This window comes from Arabidopsis lyrata, assembly GCF_000004255.2.
Source record: "Arabidopsis lyrata subsp. lyrata unplaced genomic scaffold ARALYscaffold_4, whole genome shotgun sequence".
NCBI classification, from domain to species: Eukaryota; Viridiplantae; Streptophyta; class Magnoliopsida; order Brassicales; family Brassicaceae; genus Arabidopsis; species Arabidopsis lyrata.
The window spans coordinates 206779-221993 of NW_003302552.1; the positions used below are offsets into that span (position 1 = coordinate 206779).

Genomic DNA, 15215 nt, shown 5'->3' on the forward strand with positions numbered 1-15215 from the left:
GTGCTTCCATGTTGTTCTTGGAAGAATTCGCCAATCATGAGAACCTTGAGCTATAGGTTTCAATTTCATCCTATAGCTCTGATATCATCATGTCACACTTCTCATAAGTTAAAGAATCTATCAACATATTTGTTGCCATTGTTGCTCTTCAATGATTGGCATGTTCAAGAACAGCGATAAAGACAAAGGAGGAGATGAAGCTGGAGAGCAGTCTAAGCAAGAGAAGCAGTTTCAGTTTAGTTTCATAGCCATTCATTTGATTCTGCTAATATATCAATATATAAGATTTCGATTCACTAATATATAGCAACCTTAAGAATTGTCTCATAGATTATCCAAAATCCAAAATCCAAAGGGAAATAAAATCCTAAGGGTATATATGACCAAAACAACATAAGATCACTTGGTCCAGAAAGAGAGCCCTCCGTTACCACTATATATATATATATATATATATATATGTTTCGGGAAATACAATCGAATTTCCCGGACATAATCTTTATATATGTTTCTTTAAAACTTCCAAAAACAGAACTCTGCACAAAAGATTCTTATCATATATGTAACTAGAAACTGCGGATCGCAGTTTTACTTACCCTATTTGTTTGACATGTGCTTTGCTTTCATTGTGCTATTCTGATTGGAATGCTGCATCTGCTGGTGTTGTAACTGGCTTATGCTAAGCTGCTGAAACATCTCCGGGTTTAGTGACGTCTTTGGTTCGCTGCTGCTGCTGCCACTTTGCCTGCGGTTCGGCTCCCCAATCACCAGTTTCAACCGCTGGACTTCTTCAGTCAGTTTCTCTGACAAAGCTGTCAAACAAGGAAAATCAAAATGTTACTTCTCTAGGAGAACGGAGATATGGACAAAATCCAAGAAACACGGTCGCTAAATTCTCGGGAGAAAGATCAAAGCATTTCATAGAGTGAATTAAACAAGAGACATATTTCGCGTGGTAAGGATGGATAAATTCGGGTGCAATCTTGCGGCCATGAGCTATTTTTCCAAGGATAAAGTTTAAGGTTTTTCCATACATAGAAAACAAAAACATTGTTCCTAATCAAGGCTGTGGAAAGCGAAAAAGGAAAGCTCTCACGGTGTCGATGGAAAGTAAAACAAAGCATTCGGATAATGACATGACACTGACTTAGTTCCATCGAGTTCGAATACAAAACAATCCTAAAACGACTCAGTAACTCTAATATAGAGAATGAATAGTTTTGATAATGTGCGTACCATCGCGGAGTTGTGCTTGCTGCTCCATAGCTTGAAGACGAAACTTCAGCTCACTGTTCTGGTTTGTCAACCCCATTGAATCTCTCTGAACCCCCAAAGGAAACAATATAAGACTACAGATCTTATTCAAACATGATAGTTGATGTGTTGTTGTCTCTCACCTGCAAATGCGTGAGCTGAGCCGATAATGTAGTGGCTTCAGTCTGAAGTGTCTGCACCTTGTGTTCCAACTCTGCCATGTATCGCGTCTTCCTCTCCTTTGAACGTGCAGCAGATACGCGGTTCGCCAAGATTCTAACGAGATGGTTAAATCAAACAGTCAAGTCACCACAACAATACCAAAATGTCTAATAAAGCACCACTATTTATTACCTTTTTACACGCTTAGGGTCAGCCATTACAATCTCAGCGAGTTTCTCATCGGCTGCAATCTTCTTCATTTCAGCTGCAGTAAAGTCACCGTTTCCAAATTCGACACTAAAAGCACTCGAATTCCCTTCCCCTGAATTGGTTGGGGAAACTTTAGCTGATGAAGGCGGAAGCTTAAGAGATGATTCATCGCCAAAATCCAACTTCCCCATGAAACAACTATCCATTGAAACACTCCTGTAATGTCTACTAGTCGGAGCAATGTCTCCGCCGGCTCTTCTCTTCACGCCTGAAGAAGAAGAACTCACCGCAACCTTCACATTCCCACTCGCACTGCTTTCTCCTTCAGAATCACTACTGCTTGCGCCATTCGTCTTCTTCGTCCCGCTACCTCTACTACTCTCCATCTCCTCCACATTCTCATTACCATTCTTCCCATCTTCACCTCCAAAAGAATTCAAGACATCAATGTTTTCAAGATTCATATAAGCCGTGAAAACATCGTCCATAGCTGCTTCACTCTGTGGTTTTTTTCTTCCCTTAAAGAAGCGTTCTATTGGTTCGTCCTTCACCAAATTAGACCAATCTGAAATATCTCTGCCGGAGATCGATCTCTCTAAAGAACTCAAAGGAGTCAAAGGAGGAGACTTTTGATTCTGACCCATCATTGAACTAAACCCAAAAGTAACATCACTATTCGAACGCCTATGAGACTTTCTCGGCGGTAGATTCTCTCCATCTCCAGCGTTCCTAGAGCTAGAAGAATGACACATCGTAAACGGCGAAGGAGGCAGAGAAGGGCTAAATCCGGCGCCGGTTTTTTCCTCCACCGACACCGAAACCGGCGGATTTAACGGCGGCAATGAATCAAAGGAGAAGAAAGAAGACGGTTGTGACATAGACCGAGAATGCCTAGGTTGTAAAGTCGCCGGGATCTGAGAGTAAGGAGAAATGGGTGGAATCGGCGGCGGAGCTCCGGTGAAAGGCTGACGGAAGTGATGGTGAGAGCGGATAAGAGCAGGATTCAAGTGAAGATTCTGTTTAGGGATCGAAGAAGACGATGTACCGGAAGAAGAATGAACTCTCTGCATCATATTGGTATCTGTTGTATCGCCACCACCAACCATTTTGATTGATTTCTGAGAAACAAAAGATTCCGAAAATTAAAGTCACAAACTTTGAAGAACCCACCAAAAACCCTAATTAAAGATTGAAGCTTTAGCTGAAGAAGATCAACAACGCATAATTATTGAGTTTCCCAAATCCGAGAGAAGATAATCTATCTAGAAAGAAAGAAAGAAATTGACCTGCAAAGGAAGGAAATGGAGAAGCGAATCTCTCTCTCTCTCTCTGTGTTTTCTGGTTTCTTCAGCAATCAATGGAGCAAATCATCGACAGAAAAGATGACTCTTTGAAACGTTGACCAAAGTATTAACGACTGGTCGGAAAAAGGAACATCCGAGAAGACTATTTTCGGCTTGTTTTTCTATGAAATTTTAACAAATTGGATAAAATGTAAATAAATGTCAATAAAACTATAAAATAAAATATAATAAAAAGACAAAGTTTTATTAAAAAAAAAACAAAAAAAAAGTCACAATTGTCTAAACGGTTACAATCATATATTGGATTGCCAAAGGCACCTCAACTTCTTTCTTTAGATCTAATGTCCAGAAAAATCTTGCTTTGGCTGTTGTTGATTGAACTCATTGACCTCATTGATGTTAACTTGCTGCTGGAACATGTTTGTATCCAATGGCCGCTGATTAAACTCATTGATGTTGAGTTGCAGCTGGAACATGTTTGGATCCAACGGCTGCATCATTGGACTGTCGAACTGGCTGGGGTTTGTCATTCCCTCACCAGCTGCCACCTTAAGTCGGTTGACTTCAGCGATGAGCTCTTCACTTAGCTTCAGTTGAGAGTAGTCTACGCCCTCTCGTTCCTTTGCCTCCTTCTCTAGTCTTTCGATTTCTGCACACAATTATTTAGTTAAGATTACAAAAATAAAAGAAATGAAAATATATATATGTTCTTCGGTCACCGAGTATGGATTCACCGAGTATGAATAGAAATATGTTTACCCCTTTCTTTACTAATGTAAAAATTCAAACATTTATTATAAAAATGTACCATCAAGAAGATGTGCCTTTTGCTCCAGCAATTGAACTCGAAGCTTCCCTTCCTTGTTCTCGCCCATCATCATCATGTTTTCCTTCTGCATGCAACAACAATAAAAAAATCCTTATAGGAACATCTTAGACATGACAAGTAGATGGTTGCTAATGTGATATGTCACACCTCCATAAGCGTCATCGTTCCAACCAGTGAAGCATTAGTCTTCTCAAGAATCTTTACTCTGCGTTCCAAGTCAAGAATGTGCATCGTCTGCTTCTCCTTAAAACGTGCAGCTGCGGCTCGGTTTGCCAACCTTCTGAAAGAGCATCCATATATGAATAAATAAATGTCAGAAAAACCATACATCACACATGATAATAATAATAATAATAAATTATTAAAGAGAAAACATTGTTAATTTTAGTCATCCAATCTTGCTTACCTTTGAAATTTCTTAGGATCATCTGCAGCCTCTTTATCTCCTCTTCCAACAGAACTGCTAACTTGACCCTGTAGATTCCTACGCTTTATCGAGTCACTGTAACATGTATCCGCTGAAGCACTCCTATAGAGTTGGCGTGAAGGTTCAATCTCTTTCCCTGCTCTTCTCTTGACACCCGAAGTAGTCGATCCAGTTTTAAACTTGCTCTCATTCGCGTTGCCTGGACCTCCCGAATCTGCAGTATTGGTTATCATCAAAACATCAACATTCTGATTCTGATCACCATTGTTATTGTTATGCAGAATCATATACTCAGAACAGAACTCCTTCATGGCTTCTTCATCATAGATCAACTCTCCAAAGCCTTCCTCGCCACAGCTTGAGTCCCCAACCAACATATCTGATAGCTCAAGGTAGCTCGATCCAGGAGAACTCTGAGGGGCCATCGAATTGGTCCGTTTATGAGACTTTCTTGAATGTAGAGTGTTGCTGCGGGAGACTTTGGCGGAGTTAGACCTCTTGACTGGAACCCGAGGAGGCAATGGATGAAGATTTTGGTTAGACCTAATGGAAGAGTCTCTGTTCGCCACATGTACTGATGGAGAAGGGTGCATCAGCGGGATTGACTTACGACCGATTGACGTCGGAGATGAGCTCACCATAGGATTAGAGCAGTAGACAGGCGACGGCGGCAGGACTGAAAGTATAGGCCTATGAGTCATCGACCCTTTTCCAGGGTATGAGCGGGGAAAGGAATCACGACGGAACGAAGGCGGAGTAGAGCTCCCTGACGACGTGGATGAGAACACATGCGATGGTTGAGGTATCGTCCATGGTTCGGGGTTGGAGTGCATAAATGAGTCATGACTGAACGGCGTAGAAGAGCTCACCGGCGACGGTGAAGGACTCGTCTGGGGAAAGTAGAAGCTGGACGAAGGAGTAGAGATCGTCGGCCCCTGTGAGTTATGGAACGTTGACGATGAAGGACTCGTTTGAGTGAAGTCAGAGGAGGTAGGGAACGGAGTAAAGCTTGTCGGCGCCAATGGATTATGGAACTCAGACGGTGAAGGACTCGTGAGGGGATAGTTGGAGAAGCTAGACGACAGAGTAGAGCTCCCCGGTGCAAATGGATTATGGAAATGGAACGACGGACTGGTCTGAGTGAAGTCAGAGTAGGTAGGGAACGGCTGAGTCGTACACCGTGGTCCGGGGCTGAAGTCTGGTGACCCGGCTGGAAAACGGATCAGTGGTGGGACCTGAGAAAGTGTTGACGGAGAAGTCTGGTGAGACAGTGACATGCCTGTGCTCTGGCCACCGTTGGTGCTAAAAGGATTCTGCTGGTATTGAGTGCTTGAAGGAGTCCTATTGCCACGACCGTTCATCGTTGTGTATCGGAGTTTCTGTATGATATCGAAGTTTTGTTATTTTTCTTAAAGAAGAAATCAAAAATCGAATGCATAAATGGGAAAAAGTTAACAGTCCAAAGCTATAATGAAAATTATCAATAGAGATATTCAGATTCTATGAAAAGTACTGTTATCGGGTTGCAGAGAAGGAGACCAAATAAAAAAAGATTGAAACTTTGAGAGAGACGTAAAGAGTTAAGGAGAGGAGACCTCAAGCTTCGACAATGGATAAGGACAGTTGACAAAAGAAATCTCTCTGAGAAAATGATTGGTGTTGTGTTTGTTGTCTGCTTCAATAGATTGCACGACCCTCCTATTTATATTGGTTAAGGTGGGACACAAGTCTCATGTTTTTTACCCCTCCTCATATTTAATTAATGATTTTTCCCATCTTAAGGTCTCATATCTATACATTTTTAATTGTTTTTTCAATAAAATAGCTTTTACATTTTGAAGATAATAAAAGCTAGACTGTATTGTGTTTATACAGTGAAAATTTTATAAACCTAAAGTTATTGTGTTTTGCTATTGAGTAAATCTTTTTAAAATTTAAATTTGGCTCGTTATTTAGTTAATTATTTTGCCGCGTTATTTACGTTGTTAGTGAGTTAGTTTATCACGTTTTTCCAGTGAATTATTTTGACACGTTTATTTCGTTGAAATAGAACTATTTTACCACGTTTATCTATACACATTTGGTTCAAATGAATCACTAGAAGAATTACCAATGTTGGATTTTACAAATGATTTTCGTTAGATTTTTTAAAGAAAGTTTTGTATATTTTTGGATTCCTTTAATTAATTGTAATTGTAATTGTGAGATTTCTTTTTTGGCTGTATTAATAAATATCATATACTGTATCTCCTTTTTTGGTTTTTAGCCATTTTTACTTATAATTAGTAAATATTTTCCATGCATTACATATGTCGTGGACCCACATTAATTTACATTACTTAAATGTAGATATTTCAATGAATCTAAATTAAATTTTGAAATTAAGTTTGTTTAGAAATTAAACTTACCACATTTGGCTAAAATTGGGTAAATCCCTTTAACACTATTCTATATAAGTAATTTACCTTAGACCAATTGTGTAGCGACAAATGTACATTTCTTTAAATGGATCAATTAGAGTCATTTGACTAGTTTGGATTTTTTTTGGTCCAGTTTTACAAGTGTTTGTTACGACTCCATAATAAGACCATGCCCATAGGTGATACTTTATGGGTATCAGAAGCCCAGCAAATAATTTTTAATGGACCAAACATTATTTTTGGGTTTGATCCGTATCACTGGAGTGATATTTTTGATACTGGGTGTCATATAACGTGGCAATGTATTATTGGTCTTCAAACTCGTTTTGCCAAAACAGAAAAAAAAAAAAAAATCATTTTTTTCTTCTCTCCTCTCTCCCGTGAAATCCCAGAAACCCTAGTCGGCGATTTCGATTTCTCCTCTCTCCTCTGCCTTCTTTGTTGATCCTGCCGTCGCTCCCTCCGCTTCTCCTCTAGCTTCAAATGTGAACAATTTGATGGCCAATCGAGCTCAAATACGTCATGAACAAACACATCGACAATTGAAAGAAGATTTGACTGAACATATTTGCCAAAAACGGGGCCAAGGTAATTGACTACAAGCGACTAAATTATTTTTATCATCAAGTTTTATAAGTTTTTTTGAATTTTATGTTTTATTTTGCTTAAGTATATTCTATGTTTTTTTAATTGTAATATTACCTTTTATAATCCTATGTTTTTATATATTTATTTTTGATTTTGCAAATTTTTTTTTTTTATGATATTTAAACCGGTCTCACCAATACATATATATTTAGTAAGAGTATCATAAAAAATCTTAAACAATAAATAAACATTATAAATAACATTAAAAAATTCCTAATGATACTACAATAAAACCTCTATAAATTAATAGTGTTGGGACCAGCAAATTTTATTAATTTAGAGAGGTATGAATTTATCGATAAATTAATAATTATTAATTTATAGAGAGATTTTACTAATTTTGTAATTTCTTAAAAAAATTTCTATCTAAAAATAATTTTTTTATATAAGTAATATCTTTTAAAAACTAATTACAAGTAGAGAAGCAATTATTAAATTTATAAAAACAACACAAACTTTTTTCGAATAATAGAGTCATATTTTATTAAATTTTTTACATAGAATATTTTAAATATATATCATAGTAATTCAAATATGACATATATAAATTTATATTATATATATATATTGATAAGTTTATACAATTATTAATTTATGATATAGATGGGACCATATGTTTATATGGGATTTTTAAAAAAATTATTATCTTATTAATTTATCGATTTATGCCATATTTTACACTGGTCCCAATTCGGGATCGGAAAAATTTATTAATTTAGAGAGATTATTAGTTTAGAGAGTATTAATTAATAGAGGTTTTATTGTATACAGTATCACCAATAACCATGTTATTGTTATGTAAAAAACACTTTCCGTTTGGGCCAAAGTAACGACATTGACTCAAACAAGATATGGGACCCACACATATTATTCCTGGCTGAGTGTTGTGACACGTGGCAATATCCAGGAAATGAGAGATTTGACTTGAGTCGGGTCATCAGAGGAGAAAAAAAAGATGTAATTTAGATTTTCTGATGATCATTATTGTTGGATTACTGAAAAAGATATCTCAAAGACATTAGATTCTTGAATAACTAAACACATCGTTTTGCTAACGAGTACGACATGATCTTACTTCGCCGTGAGATGCAGGGCCGGCGTAGATGGCAAGCCACCGAAGCCACCGATTAGGGCCTCAAAATTTGAGGGCCTTTTTACATAAAAATTTGTTAAGTTTTTTTATATACAATAATTTTTGTAGGGCTTTTTAAAAATATTGTTGGCTTTTAGAGACAACTACAACATTCTTTTTAATGGTAAAAATCTAATTTAAAAGAATTTTTTTTTTTTATGGTTTTAATTTTGCTTAGGGCACCCAAATTTAACGGGCTGGCACTGGTGAGATGGGAACGAAACAGCGCGTTTTATCCTCGGCATCTTTTCGTCATCCGGAGGAACCACCACGGCTAAACTTTGGCAACTGTTTTTCTCCGTTTCTTCAGTTCGTTTAGTACTCTCGGTACACTGATTCTGCACAACACATGGCTCTTTGCTTGTGGTTGAATCTACAATCTGATCTGAGCCGCGACGCACGAGGATATGAAGACCGATCAAGATGACAAGAGGAAGACACATCAAGAACAATGCGTAGTAGATGATCCACCCAAATCCGGTGTGACTCTTTCCGTGACAGATCCATTCAATGACTAAGGCAATTCCTGAGGTGAACGTAATCAAGCTGCTTAGGACGAAAACTTTAACAATACCCGGATTCGGAATTTGCAAGAAGGCTCTTGCGGAGGCAAGAAACCATATCTCTTGTGCCGCTTGCTGCGTCTCTACTGTGGCTTTCTCTACCATTTTGTTGTTCATGCATTTTTTTGTTCTCTCTTATCGGTATAAAAAGAAACTAATAAGTGGAAGAAAGAATCTTAAGATTTTATTCTTCAAACCAATCACTTTTTTTTTTCGGGGCAAATCTTTAAACTAATCACTATGTAACGTTTAGCTATCAAAGGGGTAACAGATTTAGTATCCTAACTGTTAAGATTTTTATTTATTTTTTTGAGGTAACACAGATTTCTTTATGTCAATCCATTTTTGCTCATTCAAAAGATACATAATAATGGTTTTACCATACACAACAACGAACAACTATGGACAATCAGACAAAGACAACACCTAATCTTAAGAAGACGAGATAAACATACTTGGACTGTGTAGACAACAGAGGCTACTTGATAGTGATGTAGCGGTTTGTCCCGTGCCTAGCCCAATAGTCTTTAAGATCAACAGGACACGAGAGATCATATCCTTCTGCTGCTAAACGGCTGAGTAACCTCGAGAAAACGTTTCCGCTCATTTTCCTACCGCCCATCCGAGAATGCCTCTTGTTTGGCATCTGCGGTAATGGATACTGGGATAAGGTGGTTGTGCAGCAAGACGATTGCCAGCCGCCATTTCCCCATTTGTAACACTGATGAGCAGAGCCTGTGCATGTACACATGGGTACAGGCATTGTGGTCTCATCAAAGGTGACTAAGTTCAAACCGACATCTTGACTGTCCCAATCTGTTCTAGATTTCTTTCCAGGAGCAGCAACTCGACGGTTGAGATCTTCACCCACTTTCTTCACCTTTGATTGTCCCTGCTTGTTCTCCTTCTTCCTTTTTGTCACCTTCGTACTATTGGTAACCTCGGGCGGAATAGTTGATAAAGGGACGACATGGAGTTTGTGGGGTTCTCCAATCCCAAAACAATCATCTCCATCAACGCGCTTGCCACCAGACAAAGCAAAGTTGAGACTATTTTCATGATGCTGAAGAGCAGCATACGCATTGTCTCTCTCTATCAAGGCTTTATCTCTTTCAGAAAGAGCTTTGTCCCGTTGCTGAAGCGCTTCGTCCCGAGCAGCTACTGCTTCCTTTTTAGCAGAGACAGCTTGATTTCTTTCATGTACAGCAGCGTCCCTCTCGGCAAGGATAGACATGATCTTCTTATTCATCACCAAGGCATTATGTTGTTCCTTAATCTGATGCTGAGGCATCATATTCCACTGTAACAAACATTCTTTGCTTATAAGCTTCAATCACACTAACAAAACACATCTGAAGGAAACCAAAAATCTTTAGTCTTACCATAGATTGTGCACCTTTGAAGTAATCGGGCTTGAACCGCCCATTATCATACTGACCACCATTCTCCATAACTCTTATAATCTTCAAAAAGAGAAAAAAAGAACAAAAAAGAAAGCTTTTCAAGCTTCTCCCCCACACACACTCAGCAACAGTGAAACTAAATTTCAAACATTGTGATTCGATCTCTGAAACAAGGTTGACGAGTAAGAATTACAAGCAGAACTCACAATTTCACTATCTTATAACCTTAAATCATCACACAAATCTCAACATAAAGAGAAATTTGTAAATTGTAATACTCAGAATTCAAAAATTGATTTATGATTTACCAGTTAGGGTTCCGCCATTGATTCATTCATATACCAAAATCAATCTGAACTAGTCAGAGAAAAAGGTCTTAAAGAACAATTACGAAAACTGGAATAGATTAGGTCAAGATCAACGAGTAAAAACTTCCATGACAAGAGAAAATTCCGCGAAAACAAGGGTGCACTGAAATTAGAAACCCTAGAGAAAGAACACATTCAAAATTGGAAGCAACATCGATTAACAACGCAATCAAAGAGACGAAACGACGCGAAAGCTTACAAATTTGATGAGCTTGTGGAAGAAATCTGGGCAAATGGATAAATTTTGATTGAGAAGAAAGATCCAAAGGGATGAGAGAGAGAGAGAGAGATAGTGTCTGTCCGCGAAGAAGAAGCTCAATGTACTTAGTTTGTCATTTACCAAAATTACCCTCTTCACTACTACTAACCAACAAGACAGATCAAGGGCATTCTCGTCTTTTCTGATAAGCTCTTTCAGTTAATATAATGTTTCATTGTGGATTAAGAGCATAATATAAAATAGAGATGAGAGAATCAAAGTTGTTGTACTTAAAGAAATCATAATCTGTTTATAAACATGAGTTTATGTATGAAAGATAGCCTCACAAACATTTAAGAATGTTGTTGCAAGTAAAGCTGTGGCTTCTTCTCTTGTTTATCTTCTTAAGCTTCATTTATTCATGTAGATCGAGAGAGTGCGTGTGATCATCAAGCGTAGAGATCAATGCCCCAAAACTTGGCTGGTTGGTTCGTGCGGTATTTCCTGTCCATGCTCTTGATCACTTCCATGTCCTCTTTTGACAGTTCGAAGTCGAAAACCTGGAAATTCTCTTCCAATCTTGTAGGCTTCGATGTCTTTGGTATCACCACTGTGTTCCTCTGGATTCCCCACCTCAGGACAACCTGTGCCACTGTCTTTTTGTACTTCTCCGCCACATCCTAAGAATTCAGACAAACACCTTCCTTTTTTAACTTTCAAAGGTTCAATCTTTTAACTGTTTCAATCCAAACTTATAAGGTTTAGAGGATCTGGCTTACTTTGAGAACTGGGTCATCCAGACATGAGACGGTGCCAAACCACTCAGCGTTGGCTGTGGCACCTCCGAGAGGAGTATGAGCAGTGACACAGATACCATGTTTCTGGCAGAATTTGACAAGAGAATCACGTTGGAAGTAAGGATGTGTCTCGATTTGATTCACAGCAGGTTTGATCTTGGAGTATGCCAAGCAATCTCTCGTTAGAAAGACGTCATAGTTACTGCAAAAAAACAAATGGTCAAGAAAATCATATATTGGCGACTAAACAAAACAACTTGTTATGATAGTGAGAGAAGTTGAACCTGATTCCAATACTGCGGACCAAACCCATAGAAACAAGTTTTTCCATGTCATGCCATGTAGTTTCCAAAGAGATGGTCGTGTCTATGTCCAGTACCCCGTCATCACCCAAAGCACTATCAGTTGTTCCTACTCCTGTAAGCACGTATAGACAGGGGAATTGCTAGAGACTTGAGAAAACTTGATTTCAGTCGGTGAAAAAGGAGAATTTGTAATAATACGAAACGCAATGGTCTCTACTCAAAACTGATAAATTCATGAATAAGAAGAAGCCTCACCGGTGTGTTTCGTTGCTACGGGAAAATGAACGAGGAAAAGGTCGAGGTAATCAAGTTGAAGTTTCTTGAGACTGTCTTTGCACGCCTCAATAACATGGCCATGATCTGAATTCCATAGCTACAAAACCAAGACAGATTCAGAACTCATAGCTTTGTCACTTATAATTATTCGAACTGAAACAAAAATTGAGATCATAGCTATATAGTATTCGTTTGGACCTTGGTCGTAATGAAGAGATCCTCCCTCTTAACCAGACCAGTCTTGAATGCTTCTGTAAGAGCCTCACCAACTTCGGCCTCGTTCCTATAATCAGCTGCACCAAGTAACCCCAAAACATACTCATAAATCAAGACACAGAACAAAGCAACTCAAATGAAAAAACAAAAATAAAAATGAACTAAAAAGCTATCATAGACAATGAGTCATCTACACAGCAAAAGACTTTAGATCATTCTATGATTCCAAATACCTACAAGTGCAGAATCAGATGCAAATAAAGATCTACAGAGAGCAAGTTGTACAGACTAGAAAACTCAAATCTTGGACATATTTTGCAAGAAAGATTCCAGCTTTCAACAAACCCACAATTCTATTCACATATCCATACGAACCGCAATCGACAAAGACGAGAAAGAAAAGGTTTTGAGAGAACACAAGTTATACCAGCACAGTCGAGATGGCGATAGCCGATCTTGATGGCATTGATGATAAGGTCTCGAATCCCTTCCTTCTCCATTCTCCACACTCCTAAGCCGACGATCGGCATCTTGAAACCACTGTTCAGTGTTATCTCCATTTCTTCTTCTCGCTTCTCTTCCTCAATCCCTGATTGGGTAAATATCTGCTCAGATTGAGAGTTTCTCAGTGTGTGTTTTTGGTAACGCACACGTTAGATAAAGGGGCCATGATTCCTAGCAATTATTTTAGGCCCAATGGGCCAGAACCATTTATTTATTAGGCCCAATACCGTTGATGTGAGACAAACAAGAAGAAACGTTCGTTTATCACTTATCAGAGGTCCCCAAGTTTGCATCTTTTTTTTCCTCTGATAATCTCTCAAGGCGAGTTTTCAATTTTGTAAAGTTCTAAGCTTTGGTATTGTTTGTATTGATCTCACTCTTAATTCGATAATAGTAGAATTTGTGATCGGAATCTCTTTTTTTTTTTTCTGGGGATTTTCGGTGAGTTGTATTGGAAAAGGTGTGATTTTGAAACTTGTAGATGGTTCTGCTGCTGAGATTCGAAAATTTGAGGTCTTAGGTTTTTGATAGAAGGTTTAGTTATCTCTGTTACTCTTCTCTTCTTAAGCTTCATTTATTCATATAGATAGTGAGAGAGAGTGAGAGTGTGTGTGTGTGTGATCAAGCGTAGAGCTCAATTCCCCAAAACTTGGCTGTTTGGTGCGTGCGGTATTTCCTGTCCATGCTCTTGATCACTTCCATGTCCTCTTTTGATAGTTCGAAGTCGAAAACTTGAAAATTCTCTTCCAATCTTGCAGGCTTTGATGTCTTTGGTATCACCACTGTGTTTCTCTGAATTCCCCACCTCAGGACAACCTGTGCCACTGTCTTTTTGTACTTCTCCGCCACATCCTAAGAATTCAGACAAACACACTCCTTTTTAGCTATCAAAGGTTCAATCTTTTAACTCCAAACTTGTAAGGTTTAGAGAGGATGTGGCTTACTTTGAGAACTGGGTCATCCAGGCATGACACAGAGCCAAACCATTCGGCATTGGCTGTGGCACCTCCGAGGGGAGTATGAGCGGTGACACAGATACCGTGTTTCTGGCAGAACTTGACAAGAGAATCGCGTTGGAAGTAAGGGTGTGTCTCTATCTGATTCACTGCAGGCTTGATCTTGGAGTAAGCCAAGCAATCTCTCGTTAGAAAGACATCACAGTTACTGTAATGGTCAAATAAATTAGAAATCAGCGACTAAACAAAGAGCTTGTTAAGATATTGAGAGATGCTGAACCTGAGTCCAATGCTGCGGACCAAGCCCATGGAAACAAGCTTTTCCATGTCGTGCCATGTAGTTTCCAGAGAGATTGTTGTATCTAGGTCCAATACCCCATCATCGCCCAAAGCACTATCGGTTGTTCCTACTCCTGCAACATGTATAGAGACGGGAAGGGCTTACATGTTACAGCTTATTATTCGATATGTGTACCAATTGATAGAGACTTGAGAAAGCTTAATGTCAGTCAGCTGTAAAAAAGTAATAAAATGAAATGTCATGGTCTCTACTCGAAACTGATATTTCAGCCTAACCCGTGTGTTTCGTAGCTACGGGTAAATGAACGAGGAAAAGGTCGAGGTAATCAAGTTGAAGTTTCTTGAGACTGTCTTTGCACGCCTCAATAACATGGCCATGGTCTGAACTCCATAGCTGCAAAACCAAGCAGATTCAGTACTCAGAGCTTTCTCACTTTTCATTATTCGATCTGAAATGAACTGATATCACAGCTATGTAGCCGTTTGGACCTTATTCGTAATGAAGAGATCCTCCCTCTTGACCAGACCTGTCGTGAATGCTTCTGTAAGAGCCTCACCAACTTCAGCTTCGTTCTTATAATGAGCTGCACCAAGTGATCCCAAAAATTATACTCATAAATCAAGAGTCAAGACACAGAACAAAGCAACTCACATGGATAAACAAAAATAATATGAGAAAGAAAAGGTTTTGAGAGAGTAAGGTATACCAGCACAGTCGAGATGGCGATAGCCATTCTTGATGGCATTGATGGTAAGGTCTCGAATCTCTTCTTTCTCCATTCTCCACACTCCTAAGCCGATGATCGGCATCTTGAAACCATTGTTCAGTGTTATCTCCATTTCTGCTTCTTGCTTCTCTTCCTCAACCCCTGATTGGGTAAATATCTGCTCAGTGTGTGTTTATTATGGTAACGCACAACGTTAAATAAAGGTGGCCATGAT

The 15215-nt window shown here is 38.7% G+C and overlaps 6 protein-coding genes across 10 annotated transcripts; all 6 read right to left on the reverse strand.

The window, feature by feature from the left end:
- Positions 1-277: 277 nt before the first annotated feature.
- Positions 278-3033, reverse strand: LOC9314608 (probable transcription factor PosF21). Of its 2 annotated transcripts, XM_021028441.1 has the most exons (5): positions 2913-3020; positions 1609-2744; positions 1398-1530; positions 1237-1321; positions 278-812 (listed from the first exon to the last, which is right to left on the reverse strand). In XM_021028441.1, exons 2-5 carry the CDS (start codon positions 2730-2732, stop codon positions 598-600), a joined length of 1557 nt encoding a protein of 518 aa, XP_020884100.1. In that variant the 5' UTR covers positions 2733-2744; positions 2913-3020; the 3' UTR covers positions 278-597. The 2 variants fall into 2 exon arrangements, with proteins under 2 accessions (XP_020884100.1, XP_020884101.1); XM_021028442.1 differs by having other exon boundaries at positions 1609-3033.
- Positions 3034-3157: 124 nt separating this feature from the next.
- On the reverse strand, positions 3158-6241 carry LOC9316434. Of its 2 annotated transcripts, XM_021028440.1 has the most exons (5): positions 5782-6241; positions 4166-5565; positions 3907-4039; positions 3739-3823; positions 3158-3579 (listed from the first exon to the last, which is right to left on the reverse strand). In XM_021028440.1, exons 2-5 carry the CDS (start codon positions 5545-5547, stop codon positions 3269-3271), a joined length of 1911 nt encoding a protein of 636 aa, XP_020884099.1. In that variant the 5' UTR covers positions 5548-5565; positions 5782-6241; the 3' UTR covers positions 3158-3268. The 2 variants fall into 2 exon arrangements, with proteins under 2 accessions (XP_020884099.1, XP_002880367.1); XM_002880321.2 differs by having other exon boundaries at positions 4166-6241.
- A 2016-nt stretch (positions 6242-8257) lies between these two features.
- On the reverse strand, positions 8258-9161 carry LOC9316435. Its single transcript, XM_021029345.1, has 2 exons — positions 8601-9161; positions 8258-8343 (listed from the first exon to the last, which is right to left on the reverse strand). Exons 1-2 carry the CDS (start codon positions 9064-9066, stop codon positions 8306-8308), a joined length of 504 nt encoding a protein of 167 aa, XP_020885004.1. The 5' UTR covers positions 9067-9161; the 3' UTR covers positions 8258-8305.
- A 60-nt stretch (positions 9162-9221) lies between these two features.
- LOC9316436 (protein BASIC PENTACYSTEINE4) lies at positions 9222-11033 on the reverse strand. Of its 3 annotated transcripts, none has more exons than XM_021029341.1 (3): positions 10920-11019; positions 10332-10516; positions 9222-10249 (listed from the first exon to the last, which is right to left on the reverse strand). In XM_021029341.1, the coding sequence occupies exons 2-3, from the start codon at positions 10398-10400 to the stop codon at positions 9428-9430; spliced, it is 891 nt and encodes a 296-aa protein (XP_020885000.1). In that variant the 5' UTR covers positions 10401-10516; positions 10920-11019; the 3' UTR covers positions 9222-9427. The 3 variants fall into 3 exon arrangements, with proteins under 3 accessions (XP_020885000.1, XP_020885001.1, XP_020885003.1); XM_021029342.1 differs by lacking the exon at positions 10920-11019 and adding an exon at positions 10661-10913; XM_021029344.1 differs by having other exon boundaries at positions 9274-10249; positions 10332-10412; positions 10920-11033.
- A 153-nt stretch (positions 11034-11186) lies between these two features.
- LOC9316437 (NADP-dependent D-sorbitol-6-phosphate dehydrogenase) lies at positions 11187-13140 on the reverse strand. The gene is made up of 6 exons (XM_002880324.2): positions 12941-13140; positions 12496-12590; positions 12277-12394; positions 12001-12133; positions 11699-11918; positions 11187-11599 (listed from the first exon to the last, which is right to left on the reverse strand). The coding sequence occupies exons 1-6, from the start codon at positions 13071-13073 to the stop codon at positions 11369-11371; spliced, it is 930 nt and encodes a 309-aa protein (XP_002880370.1). The 5' UTR covers positions 13074-13140; the 3' UTR covers positions 11187-11368.
- Positions 13141-13572: 432 nt separating this feature from the next.
- On the reverse strand, positions 13573-15175 carry LOC9316438 (NADP-dependent D-sorbitol-6-phosphate dehydrogenase). The gene is made up of 6 exons (XM_021029340.1): positions 14981-15175; positions 14763-14857; positions 14550-14667; positions 14254-14386; positions 13962-14181; positions 13573-13869 (listed from the first exon to the last, which is right to left on the reverse strand). The coding sequence occupies exons 1-6, from the start codon at positions 15111-15113 to the stop codon at positions 13639-13641; spliced, it is 930 nt and encodes a 309-aa protein (XP_020884999.1). The 5' UTR covers positions 15114-15175; the 3' UTR covers positions 13573-13638.
- Positions 15176-15215: the final 40 nt, after the last annotated feature.